The sequence below is a fragment of the Archocentrus centrarchus genome, chromosome 12 (genome assembly GCF_007364275.1).
Source record: "Archocentrus centrarchus isolate MPI-CPG fArcCen1 chromosome 12, fArcCen1, whole genome shotgun sequence".
Taxonomy (NCBI): Eukaryota; Metazoa; Chordata; class Actinopteri; order Cichliformes; family Cichlidae; genus Archocentrus; species Archocentrus centrarchus.
In genome coordinates, this window is record NC_044357.1 from 2059483 (window position 1) to 2076359 (window position 16877).

A 16877-nucleotide genomic window follows, 5' to 3' on the forward strand; every position below is an offset into this window, starting at 1 on the left:
GGCTGTTCTTGTGTGAGGAATTCTAGAGAGACATGAAGTTGAAGAGGAGGAGAAAATCAAATTAAAATCAGTGTTAAAAAAAAAAAAATGAAGCGGAACAGTCGAGACCTAGAGCACGGAGCAACTTCCTGTCCTGCACAAAGTCGAGATGTGAGAAGAGAAGGCGCGGACATCAAAAAAAAAAAAAGCTTAGTTTTGTGAGCAAGTCACCGCAGAAGGTGGAACGAGGGCAGATTTGGCCACGACGAGAGAGCTGCAGCAGTCGGCAGCTGTACGCTGCTGCCGCTCTGCCTCCTTCAGTGACTTCTAGAACCCCTCAGTACACTTCTGTGTTCGGGATAATACCCGCTCTGCGTGTCCACTTCCCGCCGGCCAGTTTCTGCAATTCATTTCATGCCTGCAGAGCCCGAGCAGGCAGCGTGTTACCGGCCCTGATGCAATGCCAGGAAAACGTTTCGAAGTCCTTCTGATATGTTTTTATTTTCCTTGTTTGTTTCAAAAACCAAAATTACTGCAGCTTCAAGTATTGTGCCTTACATAGAATATTCTGTCATAAATTAGTTAACATATACATTTTTTTTTCAATATTCAGACATATACTTTCATATATACAGGACAATAAAATGCTTTTGTTCTTTTTTCTGCTTTTTTTTTTTTTTTTTTTTTTTGAGAAATCCCTGAGAATGTATGTTGCCAAGTTTCCACAAGGGCGAGGACTGTGATAGTTTGTCGTCGTGTTATCGTGGCAAATGTGTCCGTCGACTGAGCATACTGAACGTTTGAGACAACACTGCAAAGCCAAAACAATCAGCCTGAAAATGGCAGCAAAATGAATTTTGATGGTGGATTTGGAGTCTTTCTTGAGCAGATGGGTGAGGAGGCCTGGGGGGAGTAAAGCTGGATCCTTTAGAAGAGGTACTCGTCACTTCAGATGGTCCATTTGGTTTAAAGCCATTTGTCTTCTCTTTGAGGCTGTGAGCGTTAGCTGAGGGAAGCAGGAGCAGTGCAAGGCAGACATTTTGCCACTGGACAACACAGGAAATACTCAGTCTAAAACCCTCACATTTTTGGATGTAATGGGAAATGCACGAACTTCCACACAGTGACAATTCTCTCCTTCTGCAAACTAAACACATCAGTTTTTATACACATCAATACCAGGGGCCAGATATAAACGGTGTGCAGACCACTCCATACATACAAAGTGGTGTTTAGAAAGTCTGGTCTATTGAAAGATACCCTGTGGTGTTTTCTTAGAAATGAAGATGAGGGGTTTTTTTGCCCATAAAACACTGCAAAATGATTACACTGTGCATTGTATACATTTATGTTTGTTAGTTAGCAGTCTTCTTCTTTACTGCCTTTGTACATGCACTGCCAAGTTTGTTGGTATGTTTGGGCATTGCTCTTGCTGCAACGATGACTATGGTTGTAGCTACTGCCTGTGGGGGTGAAGCTAATTTACAAGTTAAATCATATCTCATTAAAGATCAAGATTCAAACCCCAATGGGAGCGTCTGTATTTACAGCACCATCTTGGCTGACGTAACAATTGTACGTGTTGTAAGAGTGGACAGCTCAGGACAAACATAGCCACCGTACAGCAATTAGCCAATCCACCAGTAGCAACTGAGTCTACATTCAGAATTATTTATGTGACAAAAGACTTGGTGCATTTGTACATCTATTTATGGCCAACCTTATGAGTTGAATGAGAACAGAACCAGTATGAAAAGCCTCAAATCTCCCAAACAAAAAAAAAAGTGCGTACACTCTGTTTTATTCTTGGCCCCAGGTGTTGCTCCTATGGTTTATAGTCTCTTTTTTTAACCCCAATTTTAAACTTGTCACTTTAAGGACAAAATTTCCCCTAAAACTTTTCGGGCTGGCCAGCACTAAAATCGGTCTGTGTTAACATCACACAGGTTTGCTTTAAGATCACAGTCTTAAATATTTGCCTTAAGGAAATCCTGTTATTGTCACATCAGACCCAGCAGTCCCAAATCACAGGAGTAAGATTCACATGAATGTTGTGTTAGGTGGATTTTCACTTCAAGTTAGAAAGGATTAAAAAAAAGGAGACTCAAGTTTTAAAAAAAAGAAAAAAGCCAATTTGGTCACATGATCGTCTTTCAACCAAATCTCTCTCGAACAAGCATCATGAGCTTCTTCTTGCCCTTGTATATCTGTTTTAGGTTGTCTATAAACTGTGTGAACTGGATGTGTCCATCATGTGCCATGAGAAATGTTTCTCTGGCTTTGCTGAGGAACTCGATGAACTCGCTGTAGTGGCGCGGGCTGATGTGCGTCAGCCGAGAGTGCGTTGTGTTGATGTAGGCCCCGATCGTGGCGTCCAGTAGCTGCCTGAGTGGAGCTTTGTCCAGAGACATCAGCTTTCCAGAGTTCCTGCGACTGTGTAGCGGCACCATGCCCGGTGTCGTTAGAGTGCACCGCCGCAAAATGTCCGACAAGACGGTGGCACACTTCACACTCTTCACCACTAGGGGAATGACGGCTGCCAGTTCATTTTTACCCAGTGAGTGGCTGAGAGCACACGCCCAGAGCACGTCGTTAATGGCTGGATGTGTGTCTTGGTTGTAGCTGAGGTTCAGATGAGTCATGGCTAATGTTGCTAATTTGTATGCCCTCATCGGATAAGCGCGGTGCTCCATGTAGCGTGCTATTGTAAACAGCTGTGTGTAGTTCATTCCAGTGGCAGCTGCATCCAGTACAATCTGATAGGCTGTCTCAAAGGCAATGTGGTCCTTCTCACAGAGTGTCAGAGCTGAGAGGGCACAGTTCTGGGGGTCCTTCATGGCACACTGCAGGGCCAGGGTGCGGGCGGAGTTGGCCAGGTTCTCCTGCTGATGGCAGTCCAGATGCAGGCGGACAATAGTGCTGTTGGACATGACAGTGCTGGCCACAACACTAGTCGCTTCAGTGGGCGTGAAGAGGGTGAACCAGTTCTGCATGATACTGTCCAGAGCAAACACACCTAGAAAGACAGAAAAAGAAATGTTAGCTTGAGAGTTATAAGGGTTTTTTTTTAAGGTGAAGCCTGCAATGCTGAATGTCACTAAATATGCTAGAACTTTAGACATAATTTTTACAACATTTACTCTATTAACCAACCACTGAAATGCTTCAAATCTAAATTTGGTAAGAGATAGAAAGTCTCTTACCAGTGTTAATCTTTATTGTGGTGTTCCACAAGGCTCACTACTAGATCATCTACTTTTTCTATTTAACATTTTCCTATGATGCCCTCTTTGGTGAAAACCAACCAACCAACCAAACAAACAAAAAACAAAAACAAAAACATAGCTTCATCACAAAATTTGTTGATATTCTGTTTATTGTTCCCTCTGAAAACCAAACATTATGTGTTCCTACTGCCAGAAATTCTTATCTTGGCACCAAATGCATTGGATTACTGAAAGAGCGACCAACAGATGCACTTTTGATTTCCTTCCGTAACGTGTAACAGTACATAACCTTAGATGTTTTAGACCATTATCGAGCCTTTATAATATCAAATGAAATATTTTAGACCTGTTATAAATATTTGTGTTTCAAACAGTGTGGGACTATGAGCTCCAAACAGGATAATAAGGTGAGAAAGTATTCGGTTGGTTTTAGTATTTTCTTGGTTTCATTGACCATAACAAGGCATGCAGCTCCTTTAAATTCTACAGTCTAGATACCATTAAAAAAAAGTTTTCAAAATATTATCTCTTTTCCTTTGTCTCCTGTTAAAAAACAAAACCCTGAAGACATTAAAATACATTTGCAACTATAAAAATTCATTCTTTATTTTCAACCTTAATCCTCATAAGCAGAAGCAATGGCCACATAATGTATTTGTATTTAAGAACTATATCCAGGATAACTGTGATTAGATAACAGATAACACCAGATTATCTCTCATCCAACCTTGTAAATTAAAATCATTAATTAAAATATGTCATCATTCTTGCAATGGCTTTTTACATTGTGATTGGACAGTTTGTTTCTAATTCTTCTGACATTATATGATGTGGCCCCGCTCTGCATCACCAGCTGGCATGTTCTCAATGAATCCATTCAAACTCCGCTCACAGAAACAGGGACCCCCTTGTCACTCCCCTGCATTCAGAAGAAATCATCTGGGAGGAGGGTGTTCCTCTATAGAGCTCCCTCACTCTGGACTCAGTTTCCTGTCCACTTCAGGGAAATCAGCCGCTGGGATTCAGTATTCAAGGCCAAACATAAGGCCTACTTAATCAGCCAACAGCCCACAATCTTCCATAATTACTGACCTTCCAGTCATTCCTTCTCTCTTGCAGAAAGCTCTCCAGAACCCACTTATGAAGTCTGACCTGCTGTTTCTCAAAAGTCCCTCAATCTCTAAGTATTCACAGGCACAAACATCTTCATAGTTTTTTTGTAACTGTTTGATATTCTCTTCCCACAACAGGGCACAGCAGGCCTGCATTTTCTACACATGTAGAAGTGGACTGTATGGTGCAATGGAAAGACAAACTGAACTGTACTGTACTTCAAACAAAATGTAACCATAAACACACAAATGGTATAAGAACTAAAGTAAACTGTGTGCTTTAAAACACACACACACACACACACACACACACACACACACACACACACACACACACACACACACACTGGGCCTTAGTGCTGCCTCAATTCATCCTGTTTTAGCCCCTCCCCCCTTTTAGCCCAGCCTTCCTTTAAGCTAATTCATTTTTGATTGGCTGCCCCTAACATGATGTTAACTGAATTATTATGGAACGCTGACTGTCATTCAAAAACGTTTGTATGGGGCAGCAAAAGGCTGGAAAAGCAAGAACTAACTGGTAACAGGTCAGTAACACGATTGGGTATAAAAAGAGCACCATAGAGAGGTGGAGTTCCTTAGAATTTAAAATGGGCAGAGGTTCACTGATCAGCAAAGTAATGTAATGTTCATCAATGTAAAATTGTGAATACTTTCAATATCTTATCATCTGCAGTACATACTAGCATCAAAAATCTCTGTGCACGAGGGACATGGGTGAAAATCAGTCCTGGATGACTGATCTTTGGGCCTTCAGGCAGCAGTGCATTAAAAACAGGCATGATTCTGTCATGGAAATCATTGCATAGGCTCAGGAACACTTCCAGAACACAGTTTGCCATGTCATCCACAAATGCAGGTTAAAGCTCTATCATGCAAAGAAGAAGAAGGCATATGTAAACATGATCCAGAAAGGCCACCATCTTTTCTGGGTCAAAGCTCATTTTGCAAATCATTGCATTCTGCTTTTTGATGGCTAATGTAGCGGTTTACCCATTCACTTGACAAATGAAAAGCTGCTGGTTCTATTCCAACCAAAGACACAAATCCCTTTTAGGAATGCATCTGGAAGGGTATCCAATGTGAAACTCTGCCAAATCAAACATGTGGAGCTACCCGCTGTGGCCACTCTTTGTGGCAAAAGTAGCAACATTGCTTTCTTTTTTATTTACATTTTGCACAGCCTTCAAACTTTTTTGGAATTGGGTTTGTAGTTAAAGTTTGCTGCTGGTAATGTTGTTGAGGACATGCTACCATCATACCATACCATCATTATGCAAGGAGTTAAAATCAATACATTCAGAAGTAAATGTACATTAGGCTGCACACCATCTGTACATAAAGCAACCATTCACAAGCTAAATGCAAAGACCTGTTTATTTTGTTAAAGCAAAGGGACTTTTTTTCAGCTACTTTTCTCAGTGCTTCATACTGTAAGGTAAGGATTTCCTTTTTACTGGCAGTAATCTTGTACTGTAACTGTTAATTTTACGTAATGGTACCCAAACTGATAATAGGCAACTATATGTCCCAAAGCCTGGTGTTTAAGTTCAGACTGGCTGAAATTAAGAATTATTAGATATCTAAAATGTCCTTCAGCTGATCAGAAAAAAAAAAAGAAATAGTCTCCAGCACTAGAGGCCCTAAATATATTTCACTAAGCAAGTCAGATGACTCCTGACGGCCCTTTTTTGACCAACTGAAGCATTTAACCAACATTAAGTCGTTCTTCATGCTGATATTTAATCCAAACAAATTAAAAAAAAAATCATGAAAAGCAAACTCACCAACTTCAGTAGCACAGGTGACCAGCCACCGCACCATCTCTCTCCTACGCCAGTTCAGTGTAGACAGGGTCATCCTCATCACCTGTGCAAAACACGGAATTAACAAAGTCCACACAATATAAAGTGTGTGTGTGTGTGTGTGTGTGTGTGTGTGTGTGTGTGTGTGTGTGTGTGTGTGTGTGTGTGTGTGTGTGTGTGTGTGTGTGTGTGTATGTTTACCTGAAGGCCCAGCTCCAGGGAGACCTTGAGCAGCGTGAGGTCGGGCAGGCTGTCAATGAGAGTGGCAATTTTGAAGGCATCCTGTGCCAGTTTGAAGATGTGGGAGGAGGAGTGGATGTTCTTTTGGATGGACTCCAACACAGTTTCTAGCTTACGAGCGTCACCTGGTAACACATCAAACAAACAAACGGGGATGGAGAGGCAACGTCACTTTCAACTTCTTGCTTATGGTGACGAGTGTTTTTCTATATAAACCTTTTATCGGATTCATTTTAAATTTTTTTAAAAAACATGATTCTTTTTGGCAATTTTGGCAACTTTCCTCGACATTTCCAGCCATTTCACACACACAGCAGCTGCACACACGTGCAAAATTCTTTGAATTAGAATGGATGCCTTCAAGCAATAATTGCTCCAAACTGTGTCATTATGTCTATTGGAACATATATTGCCTGTCTAAGACTGTGTTTCAGTTTCCCATGTGCTTTGATCACACATTTCCAAAAGATATTTAAAGTAAAGTCTTAATTAATGTAATTGGGTGAACACAGCACAAAGTGTGACCTGAATACTGTATTGTTTGCACACAGCTCAACTTGGCACAATTATCTTGCTACCAACTGTTAAGGGTGACAGGCTTTTCACACCCTCTTTCCATGTGGTGCTTTGAAACAGCTAAAAACACTTTCCCTTCAGATGGAATCAGACTACACATAGTCGGAACTAATTTGTTTTGACCGGACTCCAGCCTTTACACGTCCAGGGTACCCGCAGGTCTTAAAAAACCTTTTAAAAAGCCTGGAGTTAATCCAGTGTCCTAAAAAAGTTGTATTTATAAAATTGTTTCTCGCGCTTGCCATAGGTAGGAAGATTAGCTTTAGTTTTGTATGTGACTGCAGATGTCAGGAGACATTAAATACCTTTAAACTAAAAATGAGATTGTTCTGACAGGAGGCTGTTCAGTCCTTTTTGAGGAGGTTAAGTTGACGCCATCAGGCTGAGAAGATGCGTCGTCTTCTGAGCTCTCTGTTTATCCTGGTTTAGGCTGTTTTAATTTAATTCATTGTATCACTGAAAATAATCACCACAGATTTGGGGAAGTACTGAAATTGGTGATAAGCGGCATAAAGGATATTACCATCAGAGTGATATCAAGGCTGTCAAGATTTTTACTTCACAATTTATTCTGGTCAAATAATTTCTGATTATTGTGATATTCATTAAAGGAACTGTAAAAAAAAAAAAAAAAAAAAAAAATCAAAAAATTAAAATAGCAGTTCAGTCCGTTGATGTCTCCATGGTATCTATTAATTTTTAGTTCTTTATTTTATTCCCGTTCCTTCTGTGTTCTACTCTGTCATCATGTTGAGTCTTCATTGTTTCTTGCCTTCCTGTCTTTAGGTGTCATTTTGTTTCCTGTTTTACTTTGAAGGTTGGTTTTCTCATGTCTCTTGTTAGTTTTTTACTTCCTGCTTTTGTCACCCCCCCCCCCCCCCTTCCTCCTTTGTGGTTATCCACCCTCTCCTCACTGCCTTTCTGTATTTGATTGTTTCCACCTGTCTTATTCCACTTCCTCTGTTTGTGCACACAGTGCCACCTTTCACTCCGTTTTTGTCAAAATCAGCCATTTCTTCTCCCTCGTTCGCGTGTTTCTTGTGACCCTGTTTGTGTAACTCATTGGACTTTGGTTATTTTTGGATTCTTTAATAAACGCATGGTTTCTTTTAGCTGTTTAACCTGCCTTTGTTTCCTGAGTGATGAATAAACATGACCCCAGAGCCTGCAGGTGGATGCTGGGGTGGGGTGTTACTGCGCATGATGGCAGCTGGAGTTGTCTGTCTGAACTAGCTCTCGACACTTCTGCACAGTAATGTAAGAGTATGAATAGATGTTTTGATTGGGGTAGTAATTTACCCCTTCTCGGTAATAAAATGGTTATCATGAATACACAGCTGTCAATAACGCAACTGATATCAGGTACTTTTCTGCCTGTTTTTCCATCAGTTCTGCTTTCTGTATATCATTCACTAATTTACTACTTGAACCTTGTAAAAACCCTCAAAATGAACATTTCCACTGTGGAATCAAAGTATGTTTGGGTACCTTTAGCAGCAGTGAGCATTGTGGAGGCCAGTTCACACTGTTGGGTCTCTATGTGGCTCAGAGTGAACCAGCGAGGGTATCGGTTGGGCACCACCGATACTATGTGGTGAGGCCGAGACAAGTCACCGGAGGGGTTTGTGGACTCCAGGACCGGCAACCTGAGTGCAGAGGAAAAAAACTTTATTAGTTCTTTATTAGACAGGAAGAGATGTGACCTCACAGAAGAACACTTCGTGGAGGTAAACAAGTTATCAGAGTGTAATGTTCCCCTTGCAGGATAAATCAACAGTTTTTCTTTGTGTGTCCACACACCTGAGCTCAGGTGGATCTTTGCCTCAGGCTGTGAACACTGAGAAAAGGATGGGATTAAAAATAACAGTTTCAGCCAAACTACAGAGATGTTCTACTCTGTTATAGCTGATGTACCTTAATGATCCTCTTTTGTAATTTAATTCTGGGGGGGAAAAAAAAAAGTCTGATTGATTTACATAATATAAAAATCAGAGAGGTTTAATTTGAACAAGAGGAAATAAAGTTTCCCGTGATGGTCTGGAAGAAAACCAACAGCGTGTATTTATTATTCACACGTTTTCTAAAACTCCTCCTCAGCACTGTTGAATTATTCAGTGAATATTCCAGCAAAAGGAGGTTTTGTCATTAAACGGTGTCCCACATAGCTCCTCAGTCTGCCTCTCTCCTTCCTCCATCTCTGCATCAGGAACCAGAGGAGACTTAAAGCAAGCAGAGAGGCGGCTTATAGTAGAAGGTGTCGTTAAAAATCCTGCCTTAATCTGTCTTTATGTAAATGCACCTTTTCTTTCTGTTTCGCCCTTTCATCTGAGCCCCTTTAGTGGACGTCTAGAGGATGACTTAGAGCGCCATCGTTAGCCCTCCAACTTCCTTCTGACGTGAAGGATGTCTGACTGAAAATGATCACCTGGTATTGTTAGCTTAGCTTCACTGTCTAAGTGTTTTTTAGCTTCTCAGCCATAAAAATAGGTTGTCAACACTGATTTTTTTTCTGTAAAATGAAAGATTTTGTCTTCAGACATGTTGTTGGTTCGCTCATGTTTTTTTCAGGATACTGTAGGACCCGGGAATTTTCTCAAAATTCAGTTTAAGCACATTTGGTCTTATTTCTTTCTGGACAGACAACATAGAACTCACCTCATAGCCCTCAGTGCAATTCTGTATGCCAGGTCGGCATCATGAGGTAGCAGGGAGGTGAAGAGAAACTTGGCAAAAGTGTGCATGGGGACGCTCTCTCTGTAGAGTATTTCCCCCAGACCACTGTAAGGACCAGCTAGAAGAGACGGGACACAACACATGGATCAGTTCAGTCTGCACAGAGTCAACCAGAAGACAGATGAGTGCAGTGAAGAGCACCACATATGACTGGGTGTTAACTTTGTGCACAAGATTGTTTCCCAGCCTGATGTCTTAACAAGTTTGATAGCGCTGATTAAACCCACAGAGCAATAGCGCTGATTAAACCCACAGAGCACGCTGAAGTGTGAGTCAGCTGTGTATCGGAGGGTGGATCAGTGTGTTAGTGAAGCAGAGACTTCTTGCTGTGTGAGAGGACATCCTGAAACATGCCAGCATGCATGTAGTGCTAAGAAAGAAAGATTCACAGACTTTGATAGCATTTGATGCTAAAAATTGATGTTAAAATGATTCTTTTCTCATCACTGCTCCCTATTTAATATGAAACCCTTTAATTTAAAAAAGTCCATAAATATATAGTTTCATTTTTACCAAGACTCCCAAAGCTCCCATATCAGCTAGTAGATTTGAAGAATGAAGAATTTGTACATCTGCTGGAAACCATTGTTAACTGCAAATGAATATACATATAGTTGTTCCAGCAGATTTTGATTTTGAGTGAAAGTATTTTTTTGAAGAAATTATTCTTGTAATGACACCTTCTAACAACTTGACCTGGATTTTGCCAACATTTAGCATGAAAAGACCAAAACTAACAGAGTGTTAGGCCCCAGTCACACAGGCCTACAGACTGCTCGGTGCCAACCACCAGCCACTTGGGAAAAGTATTACGGGCAGTGGCTGGTGGTTACGAGTGTGAAAATGGTCGCATAGAAGTACACAGTGCTGCACTGAATCCACCTTGCAATGGCTTTGGTTGCTAGCAGACTGCTGCAATCACCAGCGATATGCATAGAAGAGACCAACTTGACTGCAAGTGCTCGCAAACTACTCACTAAACAGTAGTGCGGCTGTGAAAAGCGCAACGCAGTTTGTTTTATCGCTGCAACCAACATATTTCAAAAGGTGAACCTTTTACTTTCAAGGCAAATGCTCCCCATTTCCAAATTGCATTGCACTTTTCACAGCTCCACTACCACTTGGCAAGTAGTCTGCAAGTGTTTGCTGACAAGTTGGCGTCTTCCACGCAAACCACAGACGGCCGTGGCAATTTGCTAGCAACCAAAGTAACCACAACAGGGTTTTTGGTGCAGCATCCTCTTTGTGACCTGGTCACTGCAAGCAAACTCCAGGAACCACTCGCCAATCAGTCAAGAAATACACATTTTTTCAGTGGCCAGAAGTTGCCAGGGGTTGCTGACTGGTCTCTAGACCCGTGTGACTGAGGCATTAGTCCATCTCTCCTATGCTGTCTGCAGCTCTCAGTCCAAAGCACACTAGTTCCTATTGAACACTTTCACTCCAAAAACAAAAACAGATTAGTACCTTCACAGATCAGCTGGGTACTGTAGTGATTTGGGACTATTTTCAGCTATGAATAAATACACATGTAATGCTTATAAAGTAATTTCAGCTACCTAGATCCCTTTTTTTAACCCCATGTTGTATGTCATCACACATTTTCAAAATGAAGCCTATAATCAAGCGTCAGTCATTCAAAGATGAAGTTTTATTTTTTGGTTTTCATCAAATACTGTAAAAACATGTAAAACCAATGGCGTGCAAGTCCACCTTTCCCACTCAGTGACTCTCAGAGACAAAGCCACTGATTCCTGCTGAAGACCTTTTCACAGTGAAACTAAACAGAAACAATTAAAAGTGATGGTGACTGTTGCTCCAGCCAAGTGTACTCAAACACCCGGTGTGTCTTGGGGACTATTTTCTGCAGTGGAGCTCTGCCAGCGAGTTTAGGCAGCCAGACTGTGTATGTGTACTGTAAATGAAACAAACTACAAAGTGTGTTCATAGTAAAGAGAGAACATGTCACCCAGTGTAACAGTGACTCATGCATGTGTGTGTTTAATAGTTTGTGGAGAAATGTGGAGCTCTCTGGCATAAGATGGAAAAGACATTTCAGTTTTTAGTGGGATTTTGTTGACAATAGAAAAACAGTGTTAATGCTTTTTCTTAAAAATATAAGAATAATGTTACCTTATAAACACAACCACAGTTAGCAAAAGCTATATTAGCAGGAAAAAAGAGTCCTGAACCACAATGAGACCAAGCTTTTCGTGGTTCTCAGTATACACACACACACACACACACACACACACACACACACACACACACACACACACACACACACACACACACACACACACACACAGAAAGAGAGAGAAACAGACTGACAATGCAAACAATTCCACAATTGTAAATACAGGAGTCCAAACAAAGTGTAAATGTACTGCACAGAGCACACAAAGTACACAGAGTTAACAACACTGTACACACTGACTCTGTGCTTTAAGCTGGTTGTGGCTCCTGGTGTGAAATGGAAATGCTCCTCTCTTGTGTGTCAGTGCAGAGAGGGGGAGCTGGGAGGGCACCGTGAAAAAGTGGGGTGCAACATTTTGGAGAATCCTGCTGTTTGCTTTTTTATTTTTTTAACATGAGTCCAGGACCGTGTACGCACACAGGAAGAGAAAGAAGTTTGTGCAGAAATTATTATTATTAATTTTTTTTTAGAGTTTCCTGAAATAAACACAGGGTCACGTTTAGGACACCTCATATCTGCTTAAATGTTCCTCAAGTTGCACTTTGAGTAGATGCCATCAAAAAGCGTCTGGCATAATTCTGGTTATGTATTCAACACCAGCTTCCAGGCAGAGCTGGTTGAGTTAAATCAAAATGGTTGCCACAGTTTAATTACAGTGTATCTATAGGCAACAAAATAAAGCCAACTAGCACACTGCATCATAGTAAAAGTAATATCTGTGGGGTTTGTTTGTCTTTTTGAGCAGGGTTGTTGGTCAAACAACATGGAGCATTTCAAGATAAGAACTTGAAAGTTGGTCTGACATTTCACATTCAACAGTTACTCAAAAAACCCCAAAACAAAACAAATTACAATCAGTGGTTCATTGTTTGCGTCCCCAGAAAAAAGGCCAAATGTTGCTATGCTTGAGTCCTACTCACCCTCTAATAGTAAGACAGCTTGCTTCCGAAAGATCTTCACGAGCGTGTCGTTTAAATCAATTTCTTGAAGCTTGGCCAATAGCTGCTCTTCGTTGCGACACACTTTCTCCTGGGCGTAAAGGCCGTCTGGCATCACCCTCTGCTGACCCAGTCCAATCAGAGCCGTCTCCACGGCCAGCAACAGGAAAGACTCGCCGTCCTCCAAGAAACGCTGTGCTGGGAAAACGGGATGCTCCGTCCATCTGCCTGAACCCAGTGAGCCTGAGGGTGAGGCACAGAGGGAGGGGGTGAGAGATGACTTAGCAAAGAAAATGTTCCCTTTGGGCTGCAGATTCAGTTGAGTATTGATAAATCTACTGATCTGTTTGTTCATGCTCATGCTCCTTTTTCTCACTGTGTATTCTCCTGATGACAATCATGTGTTTTAAGGGTTTAATGATGTCTTGGCAGACCATACAGCCTATCCCAGGAGAATTAACAGTCCCTAATGAGCGCACACACACACACACACACACACACACTAGTCTTAATTGAAAACTTTTCCATCAAACATTCACTTACAGTCGCTACAGAAAGTCCCTTCACGTTTGGCACTCACATGAACCTTTACCTTTACTGAGTTGGTGCTTCGGTACCACCAAGTCTCTTTGTAGAGTTCATCATCCAGCTAAACTGAGAAGCCTTCCATAAAGACGGAAAACTTGCAACCGCCTCAACAACAATGTATCAGTTTATGATAAAGCAGCTGGATGAAGGCCAGTCTGAGTCAAACACATATGAGCACTAAGAGTTTAACAAACTGCATATAAAAAGACACAGAGGGCATGACGAAAGAGAGTCTCCAGTTTGACAACTAAAACCTTGAACTGTAGGCACTGCTAATCCCTACGGTGAAGTATGGTGGTGGAGCATCCTGCTGTTGTGGCATTTCTAAAAAGCAGGAACTGGGAAAGCAGTCAGGGCTGAGAGAATAAATGCAGCCAAACACAGAATTTCCCCCAGAAGAAAACCCCCTCCAGAGACCTGAGACTGGGACTACGGTTCAATTATCAGCATAACAATGACCTAAACTAGCCAGGACAATAATGGAATGGCCTCAGGGAAAGTCTTTAGGACTGAAGTTGAGTGGCTCAGCCAAAGCCCAGACAACACCCCACAGACTGTTTGTGGAGAACTCTGAATATGGCACCTCAGATGCTTTCCATGCAATCTGACGAAGCCTGACGGGAGGTAGAAGGACGGGATAAACTGTCCAAATCTAGCTGTGTACAGCCTGTGGAGGCTTATCCAACATGACACAAACATGTAACTGCTGCTAAAGGGACTTTAAAGTACTGAATTATGTGTCTGAATACTTCTTTTAATAAAGAGATTCCAGTTTGCATTAAAAAAAATGCAGTGTAGATTGATGGAGTATAAAATCAGTTTTATGTACTTATAATTAAATCTAGAACATAAAAATGAAGGGCCCTGAGCACTTCCTCAATAAACTGTACTTTACAGGCAAAACTGAGTGCTAATGTGACGTCTGTGCTGGCTACAGTACGCTGAAATTCGTCTCGCTGAGCTCCCTGCATAATTAATGCATTTTAATTGGAGTGTTTTTCCTGCTGCATTTCTTATTCATGAGCTGTTATTGGAGGATGACTGGAGGCCAATCAGCATGTCTGTGTCATCTGTGCTGATTGCGACCTGAGGGCCTGCAGCTCTGACAGGGAAGATACAATCACTGCAGTGTAAATGTTGGAGGCACACTCTGGAAAATGAGTGAGTGTGTGTGTGTGTGTGTGTGTGTGTATCTGCGGCAAAGGAAAGCAGCAACATACAATTTTTTTTTCATTTTCTGCTACTATATATTTCTATGTCAATACATTTTAGAGAAAAATATTGTACTTTATACTAAACTACATTTTTTGACAGCTATGTTTGTTTGTTTTTTCTCAGATTAAGACTTTACATCCTATGATAAAATTACAAAATTCAATAAAATTTGTATATTGCTGATTCACAATCCTTTTGCCCTGTTACTCCATAAAACTCTGTGCCGTGTTGGGTCCTCTCTTTAACAACTTCAGGAAAGACAAATTTCTCGTATATATTTCATGTCTTCATGTGTCTCAAAAAGGATGTTTTCAAAATATCTCACAAAAGAATTAGAGAAAACAATGACGCCTATTTCCAGAAAGAATTTTGGTACTTTTAAAGACGATTTGAGTGTTTTTACCACTATGTGTTTATCTGCACCCACCTGAGAAATCAAGTAGAGTTCCCTCCTCACTGCCCCTCCCCGTCTCCATGAGGGTGCTGAACAGAGTGCCGATGGGATCCAGAGGGTGGCCCACCCAACCTTCCAAGTTGGTGACTGATGTCATTCCTCTGTTGAGCAGCTCTGCAGTCACACAAACACGCTGAGCATTAGTTTAGGCGAGCTAGGAAGACAAACTCAGATCAGCTGAGCTGACCGATGTCAGCTGATGAATAAGCCAACTTCCTTCTACACATACATGTACCTCATATAGGGCAGACTATTTAACCATCTTTAGCCTGCTCACAGTTGCTGCACATCTCTGCAAGCCTCTTTGCAACCCACCGTCATCCCAGCTCCCCTTTTCATGCTGTTTCTAACTTATTAATATCTGTTGTTGTTGCTCAGATCTGTGCTGGGTTCTTGCTGCTGCACATCTTATTCGTTCTTTATGCACTTGGAAGGTTGAGGACGTCCCAGAATAAAGCCATAGCACCAAATATAAACTGCTGCAGATTAAATAATCCTCTTTAAAAATACAGTCGTGAATGACTTGTTAATGAACTGTTTACACACTGGTGTTAAACTGATAGAAAGTGTCACAGAAAACTAAAGACAAGTGTGCATAATTGTATTTAAAGCCAAAAGCCAAAAGCCTCGAGCGTGGCCTCCACAGAGCCATCCTCATCGAAGGATTACATGAAGAGACAGAAGCTGCAGGGTCACTTTAATCTACAGAACAACTGTGGTAAAGGTCTCCAAGATGCAGTTGCATTTAATCGAGACACATTACTTGCAAATTTCTAGTTATCTATTTTTATTCAGCAGCTCTGCTGGTATATTTTTGCATGATTTACAGTTAATAAAAAGTCCCTTTTTTATGTCCTATATAGAGAAATTTCACTGCCAGAACACAGTAATTGGGTTTTTTCCCGTCATTCTTCACTCAGACTTTCGGTCTCTTAAATGAATGTTTGCGCACAAATTCAAATTATGGTCAACAGAAGGATCTTATATGCTGCTTTTCTACTCTACTTGAGCACTCAAAGTGCTTTATACAACATGCCCCATTCACCCATTCATACAAGCACTTTTTTTCTACACCTAAGTGCTTTCTATCTAACAATCACACTCTAATGAACACATCAGAGAGCAACTCAGGGTTCAGTATGTCGCCCAAGAATATTTTGTGATGCAGACTGGAGCAGCCAGGGATCGAACCACCAGCCTCCCGACCTGCTCTGCCTCTTGAGCTACAGGGAAACCTCAGTGAGAGCAAGTGAGAATGGGTCGTTCTTCATGGGTGGACAGCAGTAAAATGAAAACAGTAGCCAAGATCTTAGAGGGTTAAAGGCACTGATGAGAAGTAAGAAATCAAAACAAAAGAGCGCACTAAAGCAGGATGCACTGACCTTTTTTGTGAGCACGGAAGAGCTCCAGCTGTTTTTGCTGCTGCCGCCGCAGCGTGTTCACAATGGCGATGGCCAGCCTGAGTGCTTCCTTTGGGTACCCATGTGATCGCAGGGCATCCACTCGGGCGCACGCCGTAGGAACGTGCTCTGTGGAAGATGAGACCAAAAGTTGTTTTTGTTTTCCTCCTGTTTCTTATTTCTTGTTCTCATCTCTAACCACAACTCTGCTCTCTCACCATGCCACAAAGGCCACCCTCGGGTATCAAAGAGGGAGGAGTCGAGGTTGTCATGGTAGCAGTAGTTGATGTAGTGGTCCTCAGTGATGATGTGTTGCAGGTGGGGGTCCTGCCAATGCAGGTCGCAGGCCTCGATGGCTCGTGTGAAGACTGTCCGGTGAGGCCGAGTCAGTGAAT

The 16877-nt window shown here is 41.6% G+C and overlaps 1 protein-coding gene across 1 annotated transcript in view; it reads right to left on the reverse strand.

Annotated features, from left to right (window-relative positions):
* Positions 1-632: 632 nt before the first annotated feature.
* zswim6 (zinc finger, SWIM-type containing 6) overlaps positions 633-16877 on the reverse strand; it is a 52006-nt gene continuing 35761 nt past the window's right edge. The window contains exons 6-14 of the mRNA XM_030743116.1: positions 16701-16877; positions 16465-16611; positions 15056-15196; positions 12808-13068; positions 9613-9748; positions 8446-8603; positions 6343-6506; positions 6124-6205; positions 633-2995 (exon numbers count right to left, since the gene is read on the reverse strand). Coding sequence (XP_030598976.1) covers positions 2133-2995; positions 6124-6205; positions 6343-6506; positions 8446-8603; positions 9613-9748; positions 12808-13068; positions 15056-15196; positions 16465-16611; positions 16701-16877 — 2129 coding nt within the window. The 3' untranslated portion in view covers positions 633-2132. The remainder of the gene's footprint in view (positions 2996-6123; positions 6206-6342; positions 6507-8445; positions 8604-9612; positions 9749-12807; positions 13069-15055; positions 15197-16464; positions 16612-16700) is intronic.